Source organism: Colossoma macropomum, unplaced genomic scaffold (assembly GCF_904425465.1).
Source record: "Colossoma macropomum unplaced genomic scaffold, Colossoma_macropomum, whole genome shotgun sequence".
Classification (NCBI taxonomy): Eukaryota; Metazoa; Chordata; class Actinopteri; order Characiformes; family Serrasalmidae; genus Colossoma; species Colossoma macropomum.
The window spans coordinates 1951420-1973465 of record NW_023494795.1 but is presented as its reverse complement, the minus strand read 5'-3'; the positions used below and the strand labels follow the sequence as shown (position 1 = coordinate 1973465).

General features: G+C 42.0%; 1 protein-coding gene across 5 annotated transcripts; it reads right to left on the bottom strand.

Moving 5' to 3' along the window:
- Window positions 1-2120: 2120 nt before the first annotated feature.
- Window positions 2121-21879, bottom strand: dnajc5ga (DnaJ (Hsp40) homolog, subfamily C, member 5 gamma a). Of its 5 annotated transcripts, XM_036581178.1 has the most exons (7): window positions 21721-21879; window positions 15665-15798; window positions 12780-12993; window positions 11925-12084; window positions 7860-7942; window positions 6090-6129; window positions 2121-4234 (listed from the first exon to the last, which is right to left on the bottom strand). In XM_036581178.1, the coding sequence occupies exons 2-5, from the start codon at window positions 15787-15789 to the stop codon at window positions 7863-7865; spliced, it is 579 nt and encodes a 192-aa protein (XP_036437071.1). In that variant the 5' UTR covers window positions 15790-15798; window positions 21721-21879; the 3' UTR covers window positions 2121-4234; window positions 6090-6129; window positions 7860-7862. The 5 variants fall into 5 exon arrangements, with proteins under 5 accessions (XP_036437071.1, XP_036437066.1, XP_036437068.1 ...); XM_036581173.1 differs by lacking the exons at window positions 6090-6129; window positions 7860-7942; XM_036581175.1 differs by lacking the exons at window positions 6090-6129; window positions 7860-7942 and having other exon boundaries at window positions 15665-15795.
- Window positions 21880-22046: the final 167 nt, after the last annotated feature.

Genomic DNA, 22046 nt, shown 5'->3' with positions numbered 1-22046 from the left:
TATCTCCCTCTGGAGCAGGGCAGGATGTTAACTGCAGCTGCTGTACACTTTACCTTTATTTCTCACTCATATATAGCTGTGCAGGCAGTGATGCTGCTGTTTCATGGCTTTGCACTCTTCGCTTTGGTTTATTCTGGAAAGTAAGTCAGTGTTTTGGTGAACTGACCACATTTCATGAAGAGCAGGAACTTTAAGTAGGTTAAGTATTTTAAAAAGTTCCACTTTCAACTCATCCACCAAACATTACTCCAAGACTTCAGCCTTGTTATCAGGCTATCAGTCTTTATGTTCCTCTTCAGCTGTAGTTTTTGCCTTGTGACTCTCCCAGTGACACATTTTCACCCAGTCTTTCTATTGGTGGAATCATGAATGCTGACCTCACCTAAGGTGAGTGTGGCCTGCAGCTCCTGAGATATTCATCTCGGTTCATGTGCGACTCCCTGGATGAATCGTTGCTGTGTTCCTGGAGGAACATTGCCAGGCCAGTCGCTTCTGGGAAGATTCACTGCTGTTCCAAGTTTTCGCCATTTGGAGATAAAGGCTCTCACTGACGAGTCCCAGAGCCGTAGAAATGGCTTAGTAACCCTTTTCAGCCTGATCATTATCAAGTACTTACTTTCGCATCTCCTCCAGTATTCCTGTTGATCAGGGCACGTCGTGCTGCTCGTTGAGACCTTTAAGCCAACTGCACGTCGCTGGGTTCCATTTAAGTGCCATGTGGCAAACACAAGGCCCAGGGCCGAGTCCGGCCCGTGACACAGTCCGAAATTATTTCAATTTTCTATTATTATTAGCCCATTTTACCCAAAGATGCACTACAGTCCCCAGCAGGCACTGCAACATAGAGTGCAAACTGACCCCCTTTCTCCAACAATCATCTCTGGGCCAGCGGTTACATTAAAAGATGCCTCGTGTTTAGTTCAATAAAATAGGCAGTTAAAATCCTAAAACAGTTTATTTTTGTTTAGAATTATTTTCGAGTAAGTATTCAATCCCTGATGGCCGTTCAGGTCGTGACAAAACGTTCAGTGAAACTGAAATAAAAACACAGCTGGGCTACAGATTCGCTGAGATTTTTTAATAAGCCCCTTTTAGTGGTTGAGTTTGACACCCCTGATCTAAGTGATGTTTAGATTCAGTAAGGCTGGCAGTAATGAAGTCTGGGTTTATTTGATCCCAGTTCTCAACTAAATTTGGTTAACGTGGTTAAATTTGGTTTGGTATTGAGACGGTGCCGTATGAAGTGTCTGTATGATGAAGAAGGGATTAACGCACTGAACAACAGCCACAGCATTAAAGAACGGAAGTACAGAAAGCATATATACATATTCAGGGAAGGGAACCCAAAACTATATTTACTGCATATTTGTACCAACATGATCAACTCTTAACTTAAATATTTAACAATATCTATTAAAATATAAGATCTCAGCTGAAATCCTTTCAAATTAAAAAGCTCATCATATTTTATCAGTATTTCTTACAGGATGTACATTTATTTCTTAATAATGTTGGCGCTCCAGTCCAGTCTATGATCAGTCTAGATGAGGATTGTTTTTAAATGTTAAATCTTTTCACTCCAAGATTTTGAATTTTTCTGACAGGCCAAACAGCCGTACACTAAATGTGACTACATGGTCATCCAAAGGCATTCTGGTCATGGAGAAATCCTGCAGCTGTCGTCTTCCACAGACTTCAATACACACAAAGCGCCCTCTTTACAACAGCTCCACGTCAGGGAACTCTGGCCCTGTGCTTAACGTGGAGGCAAAGTGGCAGGATCATTAATGAGCGTCTGCAGAGGGCTAAGGGCTAATCTGATTACCAGCTTATCAGCACAACTATAGCACACAGAGCTGGAGTATGGAGTGAGCCACACACACACACACACACACACACACACACACACACACACACACACACACACAGTGGTGGAGCCATTCATCATTCTACTGACTGCACTTTTACTGAAACTTGCATTATTAATGGAGATAACAGCTACAGTCGAGGGATAAACGGCAAAAAAGTGCATGAGTGCAGAAATAGAAAGTTGATGGACGGGTTGAATGAAAGCAGCGAACTCAAGAAACTTGTACTCAAGAAATAACATGAACAGGTCGTTTAAAAATCCCCCCATCTTTTAATTCCTTTAGATTCAACAGTATAAATAGACGTTTCTGGATAAAGAATCATGTTGGACAGTAACATAAAGAAAACAATGACCAAGCTTTGATTGCACAGGTGCAGCAAGGGGTCCCTGTTTTCCAGGTGTGACGAAGTAGTGATGTAGTCAGGCTCAGGCCTCCTGATGCCCCCTATGCTATTTAAAACTCCCAAGTTCATTTGTGCACTATTGAAAAAAAGGCTAAAAATGTCTAAAAGCATTCCAGATCGCAGGGTACTTTCAAGTGTACTAGATGCTGGTGGCAAAACTTGATATACAAAAAAAAGGAATTTAAGCCAGTGTTTCTTAAATCTAGTCCTCCAATCCCTCTGCACCCAACACACCTCAGCCAAACAACAAATCCTGCATTATTTAATGAGCCTGTTAGAGCAGGAAAAACAGTCCTGCAGAGGTGATTCGAGGACCTGCATTTAGAAACACGGATTCAGTCCATAAAAATGATCGTGTACACCGAGGTTTATATATATGTGGCTGAGCTACTGAGCATAGTGTTCACCTAATAAACCAACACAGCACACAGCAGTGCGAGACAGGAGAAGTGTGATGAAATGCTATGGACTTGCACATTTGTATTTGGCATCTTAACTCCAACATCTAAGAATTATAGAAGAATCGAAACGTCAGGTAACATTTTGGGAAGAGAATATAAAGAATGACCACATCGCTTGACCGCAGGGACAGGATCAACAATAAAAGACAAAATTTGGCATTGACTCTAAATGATATGGACCACCCAACAGTGCGAAACAGCAAGCTTACAATACAAAACCGAAACTGACGGATGATGTTCACACATAATATACTGAGCATCTCCTTAGTGGAAGATCTGCTCAGAATTATGATTTTTTTTTAAAAGCTTAACAAAATACATGTAACAATGACTGAAATCTATAACAGCTAGAACATAATCTTCAAAATAAATAAACTCATTTATAAAGATGTTATGTCACTGGATACTTTTACAAAAAAAAAAAGCAAGTACAGCAATGTTATGATTTGGCATAGCGTTCATCTAACATCAAGCTGATCCCATATCAGTCCATTAACTGCATAAAACTAAAACTGCACTCAGCTTTAATATCTACTCCGCCTCTGAGAAGGCTTGCATTGACTTAGAGTGCCTTCTGAAAAACCTGACCAGTGCAGGAAAAGTGCATAGTCATAAATTTCTCTGACCAGCAGTTTTCGAGTGGTATGCCGTTAAGACATGTGCGACCACTGGACAGAGCTTTGAGCACTAGGCACTGCACCTCTGCTAAAGATGTACATCTTGGCTTTGGTCAGAACGGACTGGCAAAGCAACGCCTTGTCATTTGCAGAAAAGGGCAAAGTAGATAAAACCTAAAATGAAATGACCTGGTTCAATCTGTTGTAAATGCTGGCTGAGCACAGCCCAACTAGAAGAAAATCTGCTTAGATAAGAGTCAAAGATGCTCCAGTTCAGAAATCAAGAGTAACAGGATATTTGTGGCCCCTCAGATTTACTTTAGGGACAGGAATGGGAGCGGGATGGTGGGGTGTGGGGGTCGTGGAAGGTGTACAGGAGCATGTACAGTGTGTGTGAGAGCTGGACAATAAGGGCATGCAGTTATTGCTGTGCATGCACCCGGATGAGCCTTCAACTCCATGCTACTTACACAAGATAGTTCCAGCGCTGATTTACCGATTTAAAAACAGAGAAAGAAGAAAATCAGACCCAGAATTGACCCCCCCACCCAAAAGGAATCAAGCCCATTTCCTTCTAGGCTCACAGTTAGATGGGTTTCCAGATGAGAGTGAGAGACGATTGAGAAGAATAATTGACGTGAGCTTGGCAGAAGGTTCCCATCCCATTCGCTTCCGATAACGTCAGTGCCGAGGACTCGGGCAGTAGCCACAGTTTGGTGCCCTGTATCCCATCAAAGGTGGGGAAGACCTTACAATGAAACCCCTGCAGTGGGCAGGTGGCTCACTGCTGGGCGGAGTACATGGGCTGGCTGGCTGCGAAGTGGGTGGTCTCCGAAGTGGTGATGGTGGAATGCGGCTGGATCACAATAGGGGCACTTGAGCCTGCAGGAACAACGAGGAAGAGTTCAGAATCAGTCATTTATTCACAACACAACCATTTGGTTCTGCAGCAGAGACACTTTCTTAAAGGGGAGAGCCACACAAACATGATGAAGATGTGTGAAAGCTCTATTTGATGTCCGTAAGGTAATAATGAAATGGAGGTGGTTTCCAAACCTGCCCCTAAAAGAGCCTCGCATTTTCCCTGCTCCAACTAAGCAGCTCATTAACAGGACCTGAATAAAAGTGGGTGGGTTAGAGCAGGGCAGGGCGTACCACTGTAGCCCACTCATCTAGTCAGTTCTCTTCTTAGATTAACCTCCTAGTGTCCATATTTGGAATAATTTAGTGGGGGTGGGAGAAAAAAAAAAAGATATAGTAACTCATCATGTCAGGTAGCATTGCTGTATGGAGGCCCTGGAACCACTTTTCTTTATTTAATTTAACATTAAATAAAGAAAACATTATTTAGCATTATCTGCCGTGTTCCGGCCCCCAGCCCAAATAAAATCATCTGATCAGTTTCAGCAGATTGGAGGGCAGAAATGGCCACTTCTTTATGTCTGCCTTAGAGGGTTAATTATGACTGAATGGATGTGTATTAAGCCCAGTTTCTGTCAGTGGAGTCATTTTGAGGAGTCAGTATAGTTGATTACATGCTCAGTCCGCATATAGAAGCGCACTGTTTGATTCAGTTCACAGAAAGCTGTTTATGATTTTTTTACGTATCTCACCAATTAATCAGCCTACTCAGATTTTAATAAGAACTGAGTTTGTAAAGAAGCTGTTTTTGTTGTTCTTCTTTAGAGGAATTCTTCATATGTTGTGTGCTCATTTTAAAACAGGTAATAAACAAGTGTTGATGTCTCTTTTATCTCAGACACCCAAGACATTGTTTTACGGTAGTTTAAAGATGTTTTTTGGGCATAAAACATTTTTTAAAAAATCCATTAATGGCAAAGAGACACATGCAGGCAGCTGTATGACAAAACAGTCCTCAAAGAAAGTTTCTGTTTTTGGATTTTCTTCTGTTTTAGTAAACTAACGGCTATATTTGTGTCGCAGACATCACAACCCCTGTTTCCCATCAGCACCACTGTAAAGACATCTAAACTCCTCTACAATGCACTGCATTTCATATTAAACCACTCTGAAGGTCTCTGTTTACATCTCAGTGACTGAATTATGGAGGAATTCCTCTTTAAGAAGCAGGAATAAAGTCTGTGTGAATGTTGGAGGAATTATTTGCACTTAAGCAATAAACCACAAAGTGTCATATCGCAATATATACCAAAATAGAGCCTTACTATGATTAAAGTATGGCCTTATCATATCCTGGGGGCAGTTTCAATTCCCACCCCTTGAATTTAGAGCTGCAGTTTTATGTAGATAGTCCTCTATAGCTTATCCACAGATACTTTTAAAAACACTGTTAAAACAAACAAGCAGCTGACTAGCAGTATTAGGGTTAGGGCCAGTACATTAGGATTACTGTTATAACCACATTTAAGGATCTAGTTTTGATACTGAAATAAGATTAAAGTCTATTTCAACTCCAGCACAGCTGATCAACTCCTCTGTACTTTACTGAGCTAAGATGGGTGTGTCTGTGTACTTGCATACCACGTAGCACAAGACTAGCCCTGACCTAAGGCGCTGTGTGAGCCACTACAGCCACATTGCAAAACACAGACAAATCCAGCTGTTACTGATAGACCTTGCAGGCATAGTCAAAGAATGAAAGGAGTATTTTTCAACATTACACTCTATTCAACACCACAGCAGCTTCTCCGGGCTGATGTCACTGCAACCCTCCGCTCTTGTCTGAGGTGTAGACAAGTTCAGCCATGAAACCTACCTCCCCATCCCTGACGCAGCTCATCCAGCTCATCGTCTCTCTAATGGACACCATCCGGGTGCAGCAAGGGGGCGGGACAAAAAGAGGATTTATGATGAATCCATAATAAAACACCATTTCTCACTAAACAAAGTTTCAGCCATGCACAGAAGGAAGAAGGGGGAAACAAACGACTAAGGAGTAAAGAGACGTTCAGCACTGTGTACCACCAACTGGGACAAAGTGGGGGTTAGAGGTGAACTGAGCATGATTGGGCGCGACAGATGTCTAACTTTGACAGGACAGCAGCGTCTCTGTGTGAAACTCCCGTCTCACTTACTGCAATGACAGCCCGAGGCTCACTGCTGCACATTAAGACCCAATTATGTCTGTCTGAGTCCTACAGCTTAAAGCTCCTACACTCACTAACTTGTCAAAGACGGAAACTTACAGTAAAGATGAGCAATATGACGATACTTTATCATCATTGTGAGGATTTATGTCACAATAAGCTTTTCTGAACATGTAGATACTCAGTACTTGAATGAAACTGTATGCTTCATTAAAAGAGAGCACAATTATTTCCGGTTTCAATTATCTAGGTTTTCTGTAGTATTGTATGTATTCCACTGAACAAAAATCACTGTACTTATAGTTTGAGTATTATTTAAATGTGGTAATTCTAGATCTTCATTCTGTTTCAACTACGGCTTATTATTATACACCATGGTATAAATTCTATTTATTTATTTTGTGATTTAATAAAACTTAATTGACATGCTACAAGATAATGAATAAACATCACTGATAGTTTTCATAGCAAGTTGGATGAAAACACTAACACTGGGGTCCTGCCCAATCTGGCAACCCTGAACAGGTTGCCGGCTCTGTTTGAACACACATGCAGTGCAGTGGAGCAGAGAAAACAGCGTCTTTTTAATCATCGTCTTTAACGGTTTGGTCAGCTCTTTCCAGAGAACAGTGCAGAGATCAAGGTTTTAAAGCCACTCAGAACACTGGCTTTAACATGCAGTGCAGTCTGAATAGTTTTCCTACAGGTCTCGTTTATTCTCAGTAATATGTGCGATTAAGAACATGCTAGCTGGCTTATAATTTGGAGCGGCACCTGAAGTAAAGACTGCACTGACGTCCCAAAATGAGTCTCGCAAGTAGTGCCAGTAACAGTAATGCCAAAAATATAAACACTAAGTACTTCTTGGTGTAATCTTGACTCAAACTAAAATACACGAAGCTTTGATATTTTTGGCAGCCTTTTAGACGATGTACTGTTCCAATATTGGGCAGAGGGGACAAAGCTTGTCCCATATTTGATTAGGTAACACTGTGAAATTCAGATATCATTTCTACCACTTCTGTTCACTAGACCATTAAATTCAGTCTCTGAAAAACAGACGAGGTTTCAGGATTTGAAACTGTATTGATTAGTACTGAATGCTGATGTAGAAGCAACTAATTTTACTAGGTCTGATCAAACACAAGGCAAATCTGAGTTTCACACTGTGTAACACTTCAGTGATCACCCAATCCATGCCCATGAAAACTCAACCAAGGTGCAATGGTGCAATGTTTTAATCGCAGACCATCTCATATTTTATACGATGAAGTAAACACAAACGTCCAGGGATTAATCGCCATGCAACAAACAAGCAGCAAACCACGGCAAAGTAGATGAAATGAGAGACAGACACAGGCAGCTGATTAGTAATACCGAGTGTGTACTGAAGGAGTGTGTGCTGACGGGAGTGTGATATTTGAACAGGTTAGTCTTACGAGTCATTTCGACTCCGGCAGCGCGTCACTGGGGTTCTCTGGACCTGGACTTGGCATGGGCTGAACAATTATTATTGTCTCACCTGCCCAGTGAAAGAAAATCACACACTTACACTCATTAGCAGAGTTATTTTTGTTACAGTGTCAATTCAAACGTACAGGTTCAAAAACTAGACTTACTTATGTCTATTTACGTGTTAAGTTAGTAAGCTTGCTAAGAGCTACACTTTCAACTAGTACACTAATTAATACTTTAAAGAGGAATTTCAAAACTATATGACCAAAATTCTTTACTTGTATTGATAACACTAATAATTTTAGCTCATACTGTCAAAATTAGAACAGACCATTATGAAAATAGGTCAAATATCAATTGTGATTATATATAGTAATATATAATCAAAAATTACAATCGTTTTAAATACGCAGTGCTTGACTGGTCAAATCTGCCAATTAAGCTTGTATTACTGTAATAAAGGTGAGGACTTGGTTGGTGCCAGTTGCAAAGTTTTTGCAAAGGATTCCAACCATTAAACTCCCCACAATTAAGTGACTCATTTTAGAGCACTTTATTAATTTCAATATGAAATAAGCTGCTTATTAAAATCAGTATTTTATCAGGAGCATTCTTGTCCATAATGATAAATCCATGTAATCTTAATACATATCTTAATAATAATGGTCAACCAGTTTAACAGTCAGGCCCTACATCCAAAAAAAAGTGTACCTTTAAATAAGACACACATACACAAATATATACAACACAGCCACATATCCAACAGTAAATAAGTGAGGCTTGTAAATCAGAATCCGTTTGTCTCTGTTAAAGCTACACTATGTAGGTTTTGGGGATACTATTGTCATCATATCTTCATCAGTATAATGTTGGCTTTGCATTTGAGACCTCGAGCAAGACCATCTTTTTGAGCCTGTGCGTGTGACGTTAATAAGGCGTGACGTTGTTTATAAACTCCCGAAATCTGAAACCTGACTCGACACACCTGACCTTAAATTATTTCAGGCTTTACAGGGTGAATCGCAGCAGCGCACGGATACTACATCTTGGATTTTCTTCTTCTGCCACTTCTTTTAATTTTAATAAAATGTTACATAGAGCAGCTTTAAAAATTAAGGTTTAAAAACACCCATTTTTGTTGTTACTCTACAACAAACCATACATTTCCTACACAACAGATGTCACAGACCGCTGAACCGAAACATGGCCTTGCTTGCACTCGGCATCATCTGTCAAAAGCCTCAGACAGGAACCAAACCAAGTCGCCAAACGATGTTCCAGTACTTCAGATGATTGACTTAGAAGCCAGTGGAAGAGCGATCCTGCAGATGACTCATCTCCACCAGAGAGATGGCCAAGGACAAAAAGGCCCTTAGCAGGAACGCTGCCTCATTCGGCACTTCATTCATCTCCATACTACACGTCAAGGCAAACCGGCTTCAGGTAGGCTGAGAAAACATGAAGCGGTCTCAAGCAGTGGACAAAATGAGGATTTTGTTCTTGTTGCTGTTTTACAGTCGAAGCAGTCTGCAATACGCAAGAACTACCGTCAGTGTGTGACAGTGATAGTCATGTTTTGATAAACTGGTTACAAAGCAATTTGGCAAATCCAAAATGAGGAACAACTTGCATCCCCAGACATGATCTACTGCTTATAATTAACTCCAAGCTTTATTTACAGCTGCTCTTTGTGCCTGACTAGAATAACAGAACTGCAACTAATGCCTACTTCTACAACAATTAATCAATTAATCTAATGATTACGCTCCTTTTTCAGTGAGAAACAAACCTAAATTACTGACACCAGAAAGGTGAGGACATTAAATTTCTCTTGGTTACGGTCACATTAATTTCTCAGTTGAAATTCTTTTACTAAAATGCCGTGGAATCCAAAACCGTCAGACAGCAGTAGTCTCTACCAAAAGTGTGACTGAACACAAGGAATTATAAAGGATAAAAGAAAGGTTATAATTACTTAAGTCTCCAAAATGAAAAACAACGCTGAATTACTTATATCTTACAGTTTTTGAGCCTCGTATACTCAAAGGGACACGATACGCGTGAAGTTTGCATTACGGCAAAATCACTTTCTCTCTGTGATGTACTGTCTACTCTTTTTCTCAGGCTGTTGAGTTTGACCCAAACAATCTTAGGCTTTGTCACATAGAATGTTTGTCCAGGAGTTCGCCGAACGGCCATGTTGACGACACGGCGAGTGTCTTTACAATTACTCCATATTGTTCACCCAAGCTAGATGAACGATGTCTTTGCAACTATTCCAAAGCTTTAAGTGTTAACGCAACTTCATCGTCCTGAAAGTGTCCTAAAAGGCACTTCGCACAGCCTCGTTTACGACTTATCTTCTCTGGGACAACTTAGTTTGTCTCTTCTGTGAGACACTGTATTTCCCAACCAGCAGCTAAACTTTACAGGCACTTACCCAGAATCAGCGGGAGAAGAAAACACAGTGGAACTTGTTTGGGCACCAACATTGTGTTTCTGAGAAACGCGACCTCCACTTCTGCGTTTTATGCTTTCACTTTTTTGTGTTCTAACTTTTGTGGGTCTTGCTTTCTTGACTTTCTCACTTTTTCACAACCATGTCCACAGAATATATTGAATATACTGAATTAACGCACCGACACTGTTAGAAATAAAGGTTCTGTTCAGGTACATTTTCCATTCATCAAGGTACAAACAGTGTAAATGTTCCCTCAAAGCTCCAACAGTGGTTTTAAGGTCTGATTGTGAACCTTAAATAAGTTTCTCCAGGTGAAAAGTTCGTATTTGTACCTTTTCATAACCGAATGTTTTAAACAGAACAGTAAAATAAAAGCCTGGAGGCGAGACGGGGTGTGTGGAGTCAGTACAGCTTAGAACATATCATTTCAGTGGATTATGGTTCAGTTATGTTCCCTGACTAAAGGTACTGAGATGGACCCTCGAGGGTTCCACCCCAGTGACAGTTTAGCACCTTTATAATATTTATTTATTGAGAGTGTGTGAACATTATAGGATGCAATAAAAAAAAAAAAAAATTAAATAATAAAAAAAAAAATCCTATGTCAACAATTAGTCAGCTTTGTTTTCTAACTGTTGCCCAAAGTAACGTATAAAAGCAACACCGCTTCTGCCCCATGTGCTAGATCAGAATGAAGGGTGAATCAGACATCTCTGTTTCCTTGTCCCCTCACTGTCCCCTTTTCTTTGTCATTAGCCACCTTTACATGCAGCCTACTAATCCATTAATAATCCTACTAATCGCTCAATCGGAATAGAATACGTCCATATATACACCTCAATCAGAATAGTCTAGTCCGGTTGAGGCCATTCGGAATACAGTTTCTATCCGACTGATCGAGGTGGGTAATCCTGTAAATAATCTGTTAAATAGAAGAATAATATCCGTGTAAACGCCTGTATCTGATTACATTCCCTATCGGAAAGTTTAAGTCTGTTCTGATCATGTTCGTCGCGTCATAGTGAGAGTTTATACCGTTCAACATGGCGGAGCAGAAACTGGTCTGCAGAGGAGACGAAGTTTATGCTCTGATCTTTAAAAGACGGCGGTGGGACGGACGTCCAGCTTATGTGTCTCAGAACACGACGTCTTCCTCTCGGCCTTCTTTAATAAGGACATGTGAAGGACGTTTTCCTGGGTCTGACATCATTTTAAAGGAATTAAAAACAAGTACGCCAACTGAAAATTCACCTCACTCTACTCTAAGGGGTTCTCCACACATGAGCATCATTTTGGATCAGTGAGTGAGCATGAAAACGAACATTTTCCATCAGACTGTTGAGTAGAGGGAGAATAAACACCTCAGTCTTAATCTGTAATTGTAATTTTTTCAATCAGACTGGCAAAAATCTTTGCATGTAAACACAGCCAGTGCTCCTGAAGGAAAGTGACCGTTACATATCAATATGGAGACCACGAGGCTGGAGAAAAGGGGTCATGTGGCAGAGACCGACCTCTAGATTTCTAACTGTCCCCAGCCAGTCCAAATGAAGCAAGATGATACAGAAACACCATCACGTCAACTCACCTCCCCCATCCTGTTCTGCTTTGATCTGAGCCTCCAGGTCTTCTGGATCCACGTACTGGTAGTTCTCGTCGTCCTCGGGGGGCTTGCACTTCCCGCAGCAGAAGCAGCAGCAGCAGCAACAGCAGCAGCAGGTGAAAAGCGTGCAGCACAGCGCCATCGCCTGTGGAACAGATGCCGACCCCAGATGAGCCATCGTCCTCTCACAGAGACTCATCAAACTCCATCAGCCACTCAGTGCACTTTGTCTCAAGGCCAAAGGGACAAACACGCTCTGTGCTAAGATTACCTCCTCGTCATCATCAACCGTCACAGACTTTAAAGCGTGTTTTGTGAAAACGCATCGAGCTGGCGTCAAAGATACCAGGGCCAGTACGAGAAAACAGAGCTAGTGCATTTCTCATTCGCAGCACATCACATTTTCTGGCAAGGTGGAGTTTCACCCATATAGATCAAAGTAAGCTGAGGTCCTTGACTCAAACTGAATCACCTCACCATCTACATTAAGACTACTGTGGGATACGCTGCCTCCTGGATCAAAGGCCACTCTAACAGACGAAGTGAAAGGCAGACTGTTCTGAAAGGCTGATAGCTGACGCTCTGAGAACAAAGCTGACTGCAGAGAACATCTGCTCGCCTTCTCTTCAGCCACATAACGGAAGCACACTATGGTAGGTATAAAATGTTCTGTTTAGTCTCAGTTATTCTGGTTACTTTTAAAACAGCAGAGATCAGATCTAAATTAATGTACAAAGCATTAATCATTTCAAACTTCACTGCCCTGCTACTGAAAAGGATCCAGATTCCTTCTCAGCTGTGGAAAAATAAATCAAAATCAACTTTAAACCAAGCTTTTACCTTAAACCACCACTTTGACATGAGGAAGTAGTATTTGACACTCTCCTCTCCAAACTGCTCAGAGACGTAAAGACCCATGGAGCCATACTCGTCGTAGATCTTCCTCTTGGTCTCATCGTTGAGGATGGAGTTGGCATTGTTGATCTCTTTGAACTTCTCAGCAGCTTCAGGATTGTCTGGGTTCTTGTCCGGGTGGTATTTCAGGGCAAGTTTCCTGTGTGGAAAAGAGAATGAAGCCCAGTTCAGCTTTCCGTAAGGAATCTTGGTGGTTGGTATAGTGTAGTGTATGCTGTAGACTGGGGTTCAATCCCCTGCCTGGGCAGCACCCTACACTATACCAATAAGAGTCCTTGGGCAAGACTCCTAACACCACCTTCACCTACCTGTGTAAAATGATTAAAATTGTACGTCACTCTGGATAAGAGCGTCTGCCAAATGCCATAAATGTAAATGTAAGAGATCCACAGTATCTCTGTGGTTAGAAATTAAAGGTCCAACTGGTCAGTGTTTTAACTGAGCTATACACAAAAGTTGCTTGCATGCCGGCCCATTTTGATCCATATTTGTTTTGATATACGAGTGGAACTGAGCTATATGAAATATCAGGGCTGATTGGGCTAATTTGACGGATTAAAACCTACAGCTGTATTTGAGCAAAACATCTAAATGGCATTTTTCAGACCAATATTTTGACCATGATTTAAAATGTAATTATGTTCTATAAATTCCAGGCCTATTTAAAGGTCCAGGCCTATTTTTGGCCTTCAAGACACAGTATATCCACTTTCTTTGGCTAGGGGCTTGAACACTGAACACAGTGTGCCAGACAGCCATGAACGCATCATGTGGCTGTTTAGTTGCTTCTGATTGGTCTAACAGGCAGTTCTGGTCTGGGTGTGTGCCATAAATATGATCTGAGAGGCTGCTCACAATCTTAACACATTAACAGCCTAAAAAGAATTGCTTGTTAAATTAATAAACTAGATAAAGCCCTTGCAAGTGTTGTTCTTAGGCTATTCAGCTGTTTAGCAACTGGTGTCATAGTTTTAAAGAATGACTGAAACCCCGAAATGTCAAATTCACAGTTTTTCTCTTACCCCAAATGTAGTCGACCTGTCAAGACACTTTCAGGGTCCAAAGTCCACTTTTTTGTAGTTTTACACTCACAAGCCTTCTATTACAGGGACTGTATTACAGACATTTCCTACCTTTTTGTCTTAAGATCTGACAGGACAAGATAAGACTTTTCACAAATTCGTATTACAGAAGCAAATCTGATCTCACAGCATCTTCTCAAGATCAACGGTCATATCTGCTACCCAACATCTGACCGTACGTGCACAGCTAAACGTAAACAAGTTATCATCATAAACAAACAACGCTGATAGCAAGAGGACAGCTGGTGGTCCACTGGCGTTTTGCTCAGCGTTTTCCTGGCGGTCCAATGGCGGTTAAGCAGAGTACTGGACAAAAGTCCACTTATCATCACTCATTCTCCCTCACAGTCCAATTTACAGACCTTTCCTTCCTTCCTTCCTTTAGCTAAACTTTGTAAATTAGATTAATAAATAATTTTAATCCAACAACATTTTCTATAGAATCATTTTATATCAGGCCTGGTCATTTTTTTCTCAGTTGTTTGTAAAATTTGTGTAAATTGATTTTCTAAAGTAAAAGTCGCTGTGCATTTAAAATCTGTTTGAGGAGATTAAAAACTAGTTAGAGCTTGTATGCAGGACAATAATCTGGTCAGTCTGAAGGGGACCGGCAGTGGCAAACAGTCACTGGGGTGCCGACCTTTTCAAACCAGCAGACCGATATACGCTCGCTGTCTGGGAAGTTAGTTAGCCAGACAGTTAGCTACCGTTACTGATGTAAAAAAGGTTAAACAAAACTAAAGCGTGATGAACTGAAACTGTGATGTCACAATACTCTTAACTTCAAGTTAAAGTTTGCCAAACGCTTTAGCCGAGCGCGCTAACGTTACTCCTCCGAATAAACAGACACACGTTCAGCTCCGCCTCCTCATTATTCACCACCATCACTGTAATATTTCATCATCAACATTAACACACGAAGGTGATCAGAGGGGCGGTGGAGATCGAGTCTGCAGCGTCTGAGATCTTTAAAACGCAGAAATCAAAGCTCAGTTTTCAGCGTAGATACATGTAACCGATAGAAACAGAAGTTCAGACACCTCTGGGTCTTAAAGTCAGGACAGAATTTGGGAGATTTAGTCCAGGTAGGATGTTTCTGTAATCCTGTTTTTCTTATCTGGAGTTAGAATAAGATCATGACCTTAATGACTGTTGTTCTGTTACAGCTTCTGTCCTAAATTCAGTCCTAACTGAAGTCGTCATGGTAACTAAACAGATAAGAGTTCAGATTTAAGACGTTTCTGTAATACAGACTTCTATTATAGGCTACTGTTGTATTAGCCTTGTAGCTCCACTGCATAACTAAACAAGGAAACTTCACACAACTAACACATCTTGGCTTTTCAGTGTGAACCATTTTATTTCTTTATATAATCATTTATTTATTAAAATAAGATCTTTAAATAAAAAATTGAACAGTTTAGATTTATCAATGCATAAACAAAAGCAATATAATCAACTGCTTACTAAAAATAAAATATTATGGCACAAAACCTTCAACCATGTCCAGGCATCACTCCAAAGGCTCCAGCCTGGATGTCTCTGCTATTCTCTTTCACAAGAGCATCAAAATAAGTGAATTTCTAAAAATATAACCAGAGCATATGCTGCGCTTTTTATATACTCAGGGTTTTTTGTCACATCTTGAGAAGCTGACAAATCAGTGGAACGCAAGCAAAGGCAAGCAAAAATAATTATTTATCTATTCGCTGCAGTGAGGGATCTTACCTGTACGCCTTTTTAATGTCCTCTGCCGAAGCCCCTTTCTCTAAACCTAGCACTTTATACAAGCTGTTTCCTGAAGTGGACATCTTCCTCTGAGGCCGGTCAGAGGGCTGCCTGGGTTCTGCCATGATTTACTGCTTTAAAAAAGTAAAAACAAACAAATACATTAAAGGTTCAGTAAGTATTATTAAATTCAGTTACACAGATTATCAGAAAATCATCATATGAAGTTATATATCTTATTAAGTCATATTCCTTTAAATATTATTCCCCAATGTTTTTCTTTACCACAGACAGTCGTGTGCACCACATGTACGACTGGTAGTCATGAGGGAACTGTGGGGTGTGTACTACACCCAGCTAGTCTTAAGGAAGCGTTCACAGCTCCAAGGCTTGTGCTAATCTGCCACACTATCAAGCCCAAGTTAACAGAACTTCATTTTTGCAGGAGGCCCTGCAGGCAAACACTGTTTTGATCAACTGTCCTGCAGGTGTACTACGAAAAGTTAATCCTGTTAAGACCTGAACACGACACTGTTCAGACGTATAAGGGGGAAGAACTGGAGCACAGAACAATGGCTGAGCGACGGGTTGCCAGCGCACTCCTGTAATACCTCCGCTAAAGACGATTATTAAATACTGCTGATCTCAAAAGAGATTACTCCTCCCGTCAGCATGAGCAACCGCAGACTAACACGTCTGACGCAACACTAAAACCCCTTCTTGTTGCTGAATGAGTGAATAACCGACAGACAAACTATCGGCTGTTTGATAAGCTCTTATGACGTCAGAGTCAGGCCTATTGATTCTCTTAACCTCTTTTGAGATAAACTAAGTAAGAAAAGGACAAAGATTCGGCCTGCTGCACACACGCCCTTCACTCAAACGTCTTAAGCTTAGACAGACATAAGACACAGCCGTGGCAAGGCTACTTTCTCTGCTTGCCTTTGTCATTTATCTTTTGTGGTTGTGAATTGATTCACAAAAAACAGTCATAAAATGGTCACAATTTTCATGTACATGAAATAAAAAGGCTTGAGATCACAGTAAGCGTGACCACAAGAAGGCTAGCGAATTGCTAACAGGCTAATCCAGTAGTATTCAAAGTTTAGAGCTGTTTTTAAAAAATTAAACGTTTCATCAGCCAATTTTTTTTTTTTAACCAACTTGTCGTCTCCAATTCCACCGACTAGTTTGGACTCCCCCAGTCACACGATACCATCAGCGCTAGGAGGGTGAGGGCAGCACAGGCTTCCTCCAACACCTGTGAAGCGCCACTGGAGGAAAGTGCCAACCACCAGATCGGTTACGTCAGCTAACGGACGCCTGCGCTGAGAGATGGGGGGAGAAGGGGGGGCCAATCCTACCCACCCAGAGAGAGTGAGGCCAATATTTCTGATGTATACACGACACAAAAAACAAAAATAAATTATTAAAACTATCAGATGGTGAAACAGACCCACAGACTCAAGTGCGCAGAGTGTACAATCAAATTCGACTAAGCCAAAACGTGTCAATGACAAATACACAGGGGGACGAAAACTCAGAACACGGGCTGCAGAGACGCAAAGAGAGTTTTATAATCACACTGGGTCAGGGGTCGCAACCCAAACGTTACGAAGAGCCATTCTGTCCTTTCAACAAAAATCAATCCACCTCAGGAGCCACAACACGTAGAGTCCGTTTTACCATCTTGGCTGTAAATAGTCTGAGTGCTAATGATCTGGTATAAGTTAAAAATACATGAACAAAAACTCAGACTTACTTTACTCTGCTTTAAGCTTCAGCTCAGCTACAGCTGCTTTTCTCACATCTTCGGCAGGAAACTTTTCCTCAAAAGTAGAACCGTTTACTGTAAAATGTTAACGAACCCTGAAGATCAGCGCAGAAAGGGTGAATCAGCAGTTCTACATTAACTCCAGAGTTTAAGACCATTTATTGATAAACTGTGTTGAACGATCAGCAGAGCTTTATTTTACTGTAAAGGAGGATTATTTTATTTATACCTACTAATCTGATTCTGCTGTGGAGCAACAGGACAGTAAAAGAGTTGCCGACCGCTGCACCATGGCTATCTGAATCAAAATAGAATCAAATTGTGGGCTGCCTAGAGATTCCTCCCCTGGACATACTAATAGAAAACAGCACTGAAACAATAATGAATTGCTGATAGCCTTAAAATGTGTTATTAACTGAAAGACCCAAACTGCCTGAGTAATATTCACCCATATAATACTGAAGCTGAGTGGCTGCCAACCAAGCATTTCTCCATTAACTGTAACCCAACACCACTGTCTGTCCAGCTACGGTCACTGAGGGTATTTTTAGTTGCTCATACTGTAATTAAACACAAGTCTATTTGCCTGGACATGACAGTGAACAAACATGACCACACCTCAAAGCTCTTCATATAGAGCTTTTGGGAGATGTTTTCACTGCAAATAGTGCAGAACGAATCATGGTTATACCAGGCCTCGCTTCTAGGAACGAATGCAAACAGGTGACTTTAAACACACACCGGTCAGGTATAACATTCTGACCACCTCCTTGTTTCTACGCTCATTGTCCATTTTATCAGCTCCACTTACTATATAGGTGCACTTTGTAGTTCTACAGTTACAGACTGTAGTCCATCTGTTTCTCTGATACTTTGTTAGCCCCCTTTTACCCTGTTCTTCAGTGGTCAGGACCCCCATGGACCCTCACAGAGCAGGTACTATTTGGGTGGTGGGTCATTCTCAGCACTGCAGTAACACTGACGTGGTGGTGGTGGTGTGTTAGTGTGTGTTGCGCTGGTCTGAGTGGATCAGACACAGCAGTGCTGCTGGAGTTTTTAAACACCTCAGTGTCACTGCTGGACTGAGAATAGTCCACCATCCAAAAACATCCAGCCAACAGCGTCCTGTGGGCAGCGTCCTGTGACCACTGATGAAGGACTAGAGGATGACCAACACAAACTGTGCAGCAGCAGATGAGCTATCGTCTCTGACTTTACATCTACAAGGTGGACTGACAAGGTAGGAGCGTCTAATAGAGTGGACAGTGAGTGGACACAGTGTTTAAAAACTCCAGCAGCACTGCTGTGTCTGATCCACTCAGACCAGCACAACACACACTAACACACCACCACCATGTCAGTGTTACTGCAGTGCTGAGAATGATCCACCACCCAAATAGTACCTGCTCTGTGAGGGTCCATGGGGGTCCTGAGCAGGAGTCTCCAATTGTATCCATAAAAGGCCAGTGTGGCTGCAGGTTTTCATTCCAACAAAGCAGGAGCTTCAACTGCTTCGTTACTGAGACAAACTGATTTAACGAGCAGAATCAGATGAGCTCCTGATTGTTTGAAATGAAAGCCTGCAGCCACACTGGCCATTTACGGGTAAGACTGGTCACCCCTGATCTAGACCACAGGTCTTCAGTGAATCAGTTTCCAGTCCTGGATTTTTAATCACCGGTATTTAACTAAACTGAAGTAACTGATTGACCATCCTAGTGTCTCACCTACCAGCGATTACAAAATCCAGGATGGGAAACGTCTGTTCAAGGTCTGTATGTACAGATCTTTGGTCTAGAGGTTTCCCATTCATACTCCCTCAGTTAAACAAGGTTAAAGGGCGTCAGTTGTGGACACACCGACCTCCAGCAAATGATTAGCCTACCTCTCCTGTGAGTGCCAGACTGTGCCCACAGAGTATTCAGCCTAATCGATCCTGTCAATGTGTGTCACTCTGAACCAGGGTTTCTCAACATGTGGGCCGCGGACCACCAGTGGGCTGTGAAGCACTCACTAGTGGTCCGCGGGCCTGAACTCGGGGGGAGGCAGTAGTTCGCAGTGGGCCGGTAGAGACGTAAAAACAAAAACCCTGCAGCCGCAGGCTAATCAGACGTCATCAGTTTGAGACGATGCAGCCGCGGGGAACTGCACAGTCAGCCATTTCTGGCCGAGAATCAGCGACACGAGCAGATAAACTCAAACTGATACACTACTGACAAAGAAACAGAGATCAAACTTTATTATTATTGTTGATTGTAGCGACGCTGATCCAAAAGCGCGAGTTTAGTGAGGTTCATTTCAAACGAGGCACTAAAACCCTCAAAACTAAAGAGACTCCAGACCAAACAGTGAGTCTGTGGGAGCCGTAAGAGTTTTCAGAGAAATCGCGATGGACTACAGCTCCAAATCACAGCCCACATCTACGTTTTTTCCTTTTTCCCGTTTTGACATCTCTGCAAACGTTTTGAAACGTTATGTTTTTTAAAATTTAGTTTTTTGTGATTGGTGTGAAATGGACGATTTGATCTTTTTTCAGGCGCTAATTAACAGGTTTTCAGTGTGAGCAATGAAAAAAAAATTATTAAAAATTAAGTTGATTTTAGTTTTTCTGTGGGCTGCTATGCTTTATAGTTATAAACAGGTGGGCATTGGGGTGGAAAGGGTTGAGAACCCCTGCTCTAAACTGTATTCCTGTCCCACTTTACCCTTTTCAACTCCTTGAGACCACCGGTGGTTCCAAAACGCACTTCGTCATATTCTTCATAACTTTCATAATTCATAAGCTACATTCTAAAGGTGGGGGTTGTATGAGGCTGTTACTGTCTTCTTTCCAGTCTAATAGATGGTGATGTAATTTTAAACCCTTATAATAAAAGAAGCTGAACTCACAATTTTTTTTTTTCTACTGAAAGTCGACCCATTTTTCCACAAATCTGGGCTATAAACTATAAACAGAGGGCGTCTCTTCAGTGATCTGCACTGTAAACATTATTTTTATAAAATAATACAGAGTGTCTAAGATTTTTGGTTTTCAGCAGTGAATCGTAAGTATATATCAATATGTGTATGATCATAAAACACGTTCTGTTAATCTGAGGGGAGCTTTTACAAAAACAAAATTATAAATAAAATAAAAATTTACATTAATTTCATACATTTACTGAATAATTTGCCTTACGATTTGGTCATGTAAATTCAGATGGAAAAACCAAAATATACCCTGGAGGTGACTTTGGGAGGTAATAAAACGTGGTTAACATCTAGAAAACTGATGACCAGCCATGCTCGAAACCGGACCATAGCAGGCCTGTGTTCTTCTTGTCAGCCACGGCATGCAAATCCACAGAGGTCTGCAAAGCACACAGAAACCTGAGGTGAACGCACCTTTACGACTCGCTACAGGGTCTCAGTCCTGGACCTGACCATGCCGCACATTTTAAACTGCTGTCTGCTCCTCCAAAGCTACTTAATCGGCCCCTCTCGAGGTGAAAATCGGAGTTTTACAGCAGGTCAATACTAAGATACACAGCGCAGAGCTGCTCCGAGACCAGCGCCGGGCTGGAGTGAACACACCCAGCGCTGCTGACCGACTGAATCGCCCAGTGGAGCGTCTCCTTACAGCGCTTAACACTGTAAACCAGGAGCTGAAGTCTATGGCATGTTCACATCTATTCGTGTCCTGATCGTCCTATACAGGCGCATTATCAATTGACCAGCCTCCGCCGTGTCCTTGTAAAACGATAATCCCCGTCTAATCCTCGTATCGAGTGCAGATTACTTTCTCAGATCGTGTTTTTCTTAGGAATTCTGTTCAGGTCAAGCAGATTTTTAGCTCGACTCATAGAATAAAAGCCTAACGTGAACAAAATGGTGAACACAGTGGTTCTAGATAGCAAGATGTCCTGCTGGACTAACCGTAGCTATCCGGCTAGATCCATCTGCCTCAGCCCGGCCGGTGCAGGGTTAGTGCGGCTATCGGTAGCGTTAGCTCCGTTAGTGAGGAAAACACGCCAGAAACTTCAACCTCCACAGACTCGGGACGACATGAGATACAAACCCAACCTGATTCACGGTAAACCGAATAAACGGGGCAGCTAAACGGAGGAGCCTCTGCTGACCACCCCGCGCCGAGAGCATCGGCCGGTCTGAGGATAAGCAGCCACACACAGCTAGCCTAGCTGTTAGCCTGCGTGCTAACCGGCTACACCGCGGCCTGTCCGGTCCAGCAGCTCGGCTAATCTCCAAGTCGTGGTTGCGCCTCGGATTCGGACCCCGAACTCACCTTGAAACGGCGGGAAACGACTGTTCAGTCCGTTGCTGAATCATAGAGAACTCAGCAGAAGTGCTCCTTATACGTTCTGGCTGCACTTCCTCATTTCGGAATCTGCAGGTCCTCCCTGGAAAGCGCACACCGATGTGCGAGCCCGTGTTCGGTTCTGGTACTCGGTTCCAAGAAGAGTCGACTCCTCGCCTGTGCTGGGTTAGTTCGCTGCGATTCAGTGGCCGCGTGACTCGGCTCGACTGCAGCCTGAGGAATCGACTCCCAGTCGTGTAATGCCCGTCTGCGCCGTTGAAATGGAAGACACCCGAGTCGATTCTTGGAACGAG

Excerpts from the sequence above, each read along its gene's own strand:
- dnajc5ga (XM_036581173.1), bottom strand. The coding sequence starts at position 15,789 with ATGGCAGAACCCAGGCAGCCCTCTGACCGGCCTCAGAGGAAGATGTCC. Across the intron at positions 12,994-15,664 it reads GACATTAAAAAGGCGTACAG|GAAACTTGCCCTGAAATACC; the intron begins GTAAGATCCCTC and ends TTTTCCACACAG. Across the intron at positions 12,085-12,779 it reads TGTCAAAGTGGTGGTTTAAG|GCGATGGCGCTGTGCTGCAC; the intron begins GTAAAAGCTTGG and ends TCTGTTCCACAG.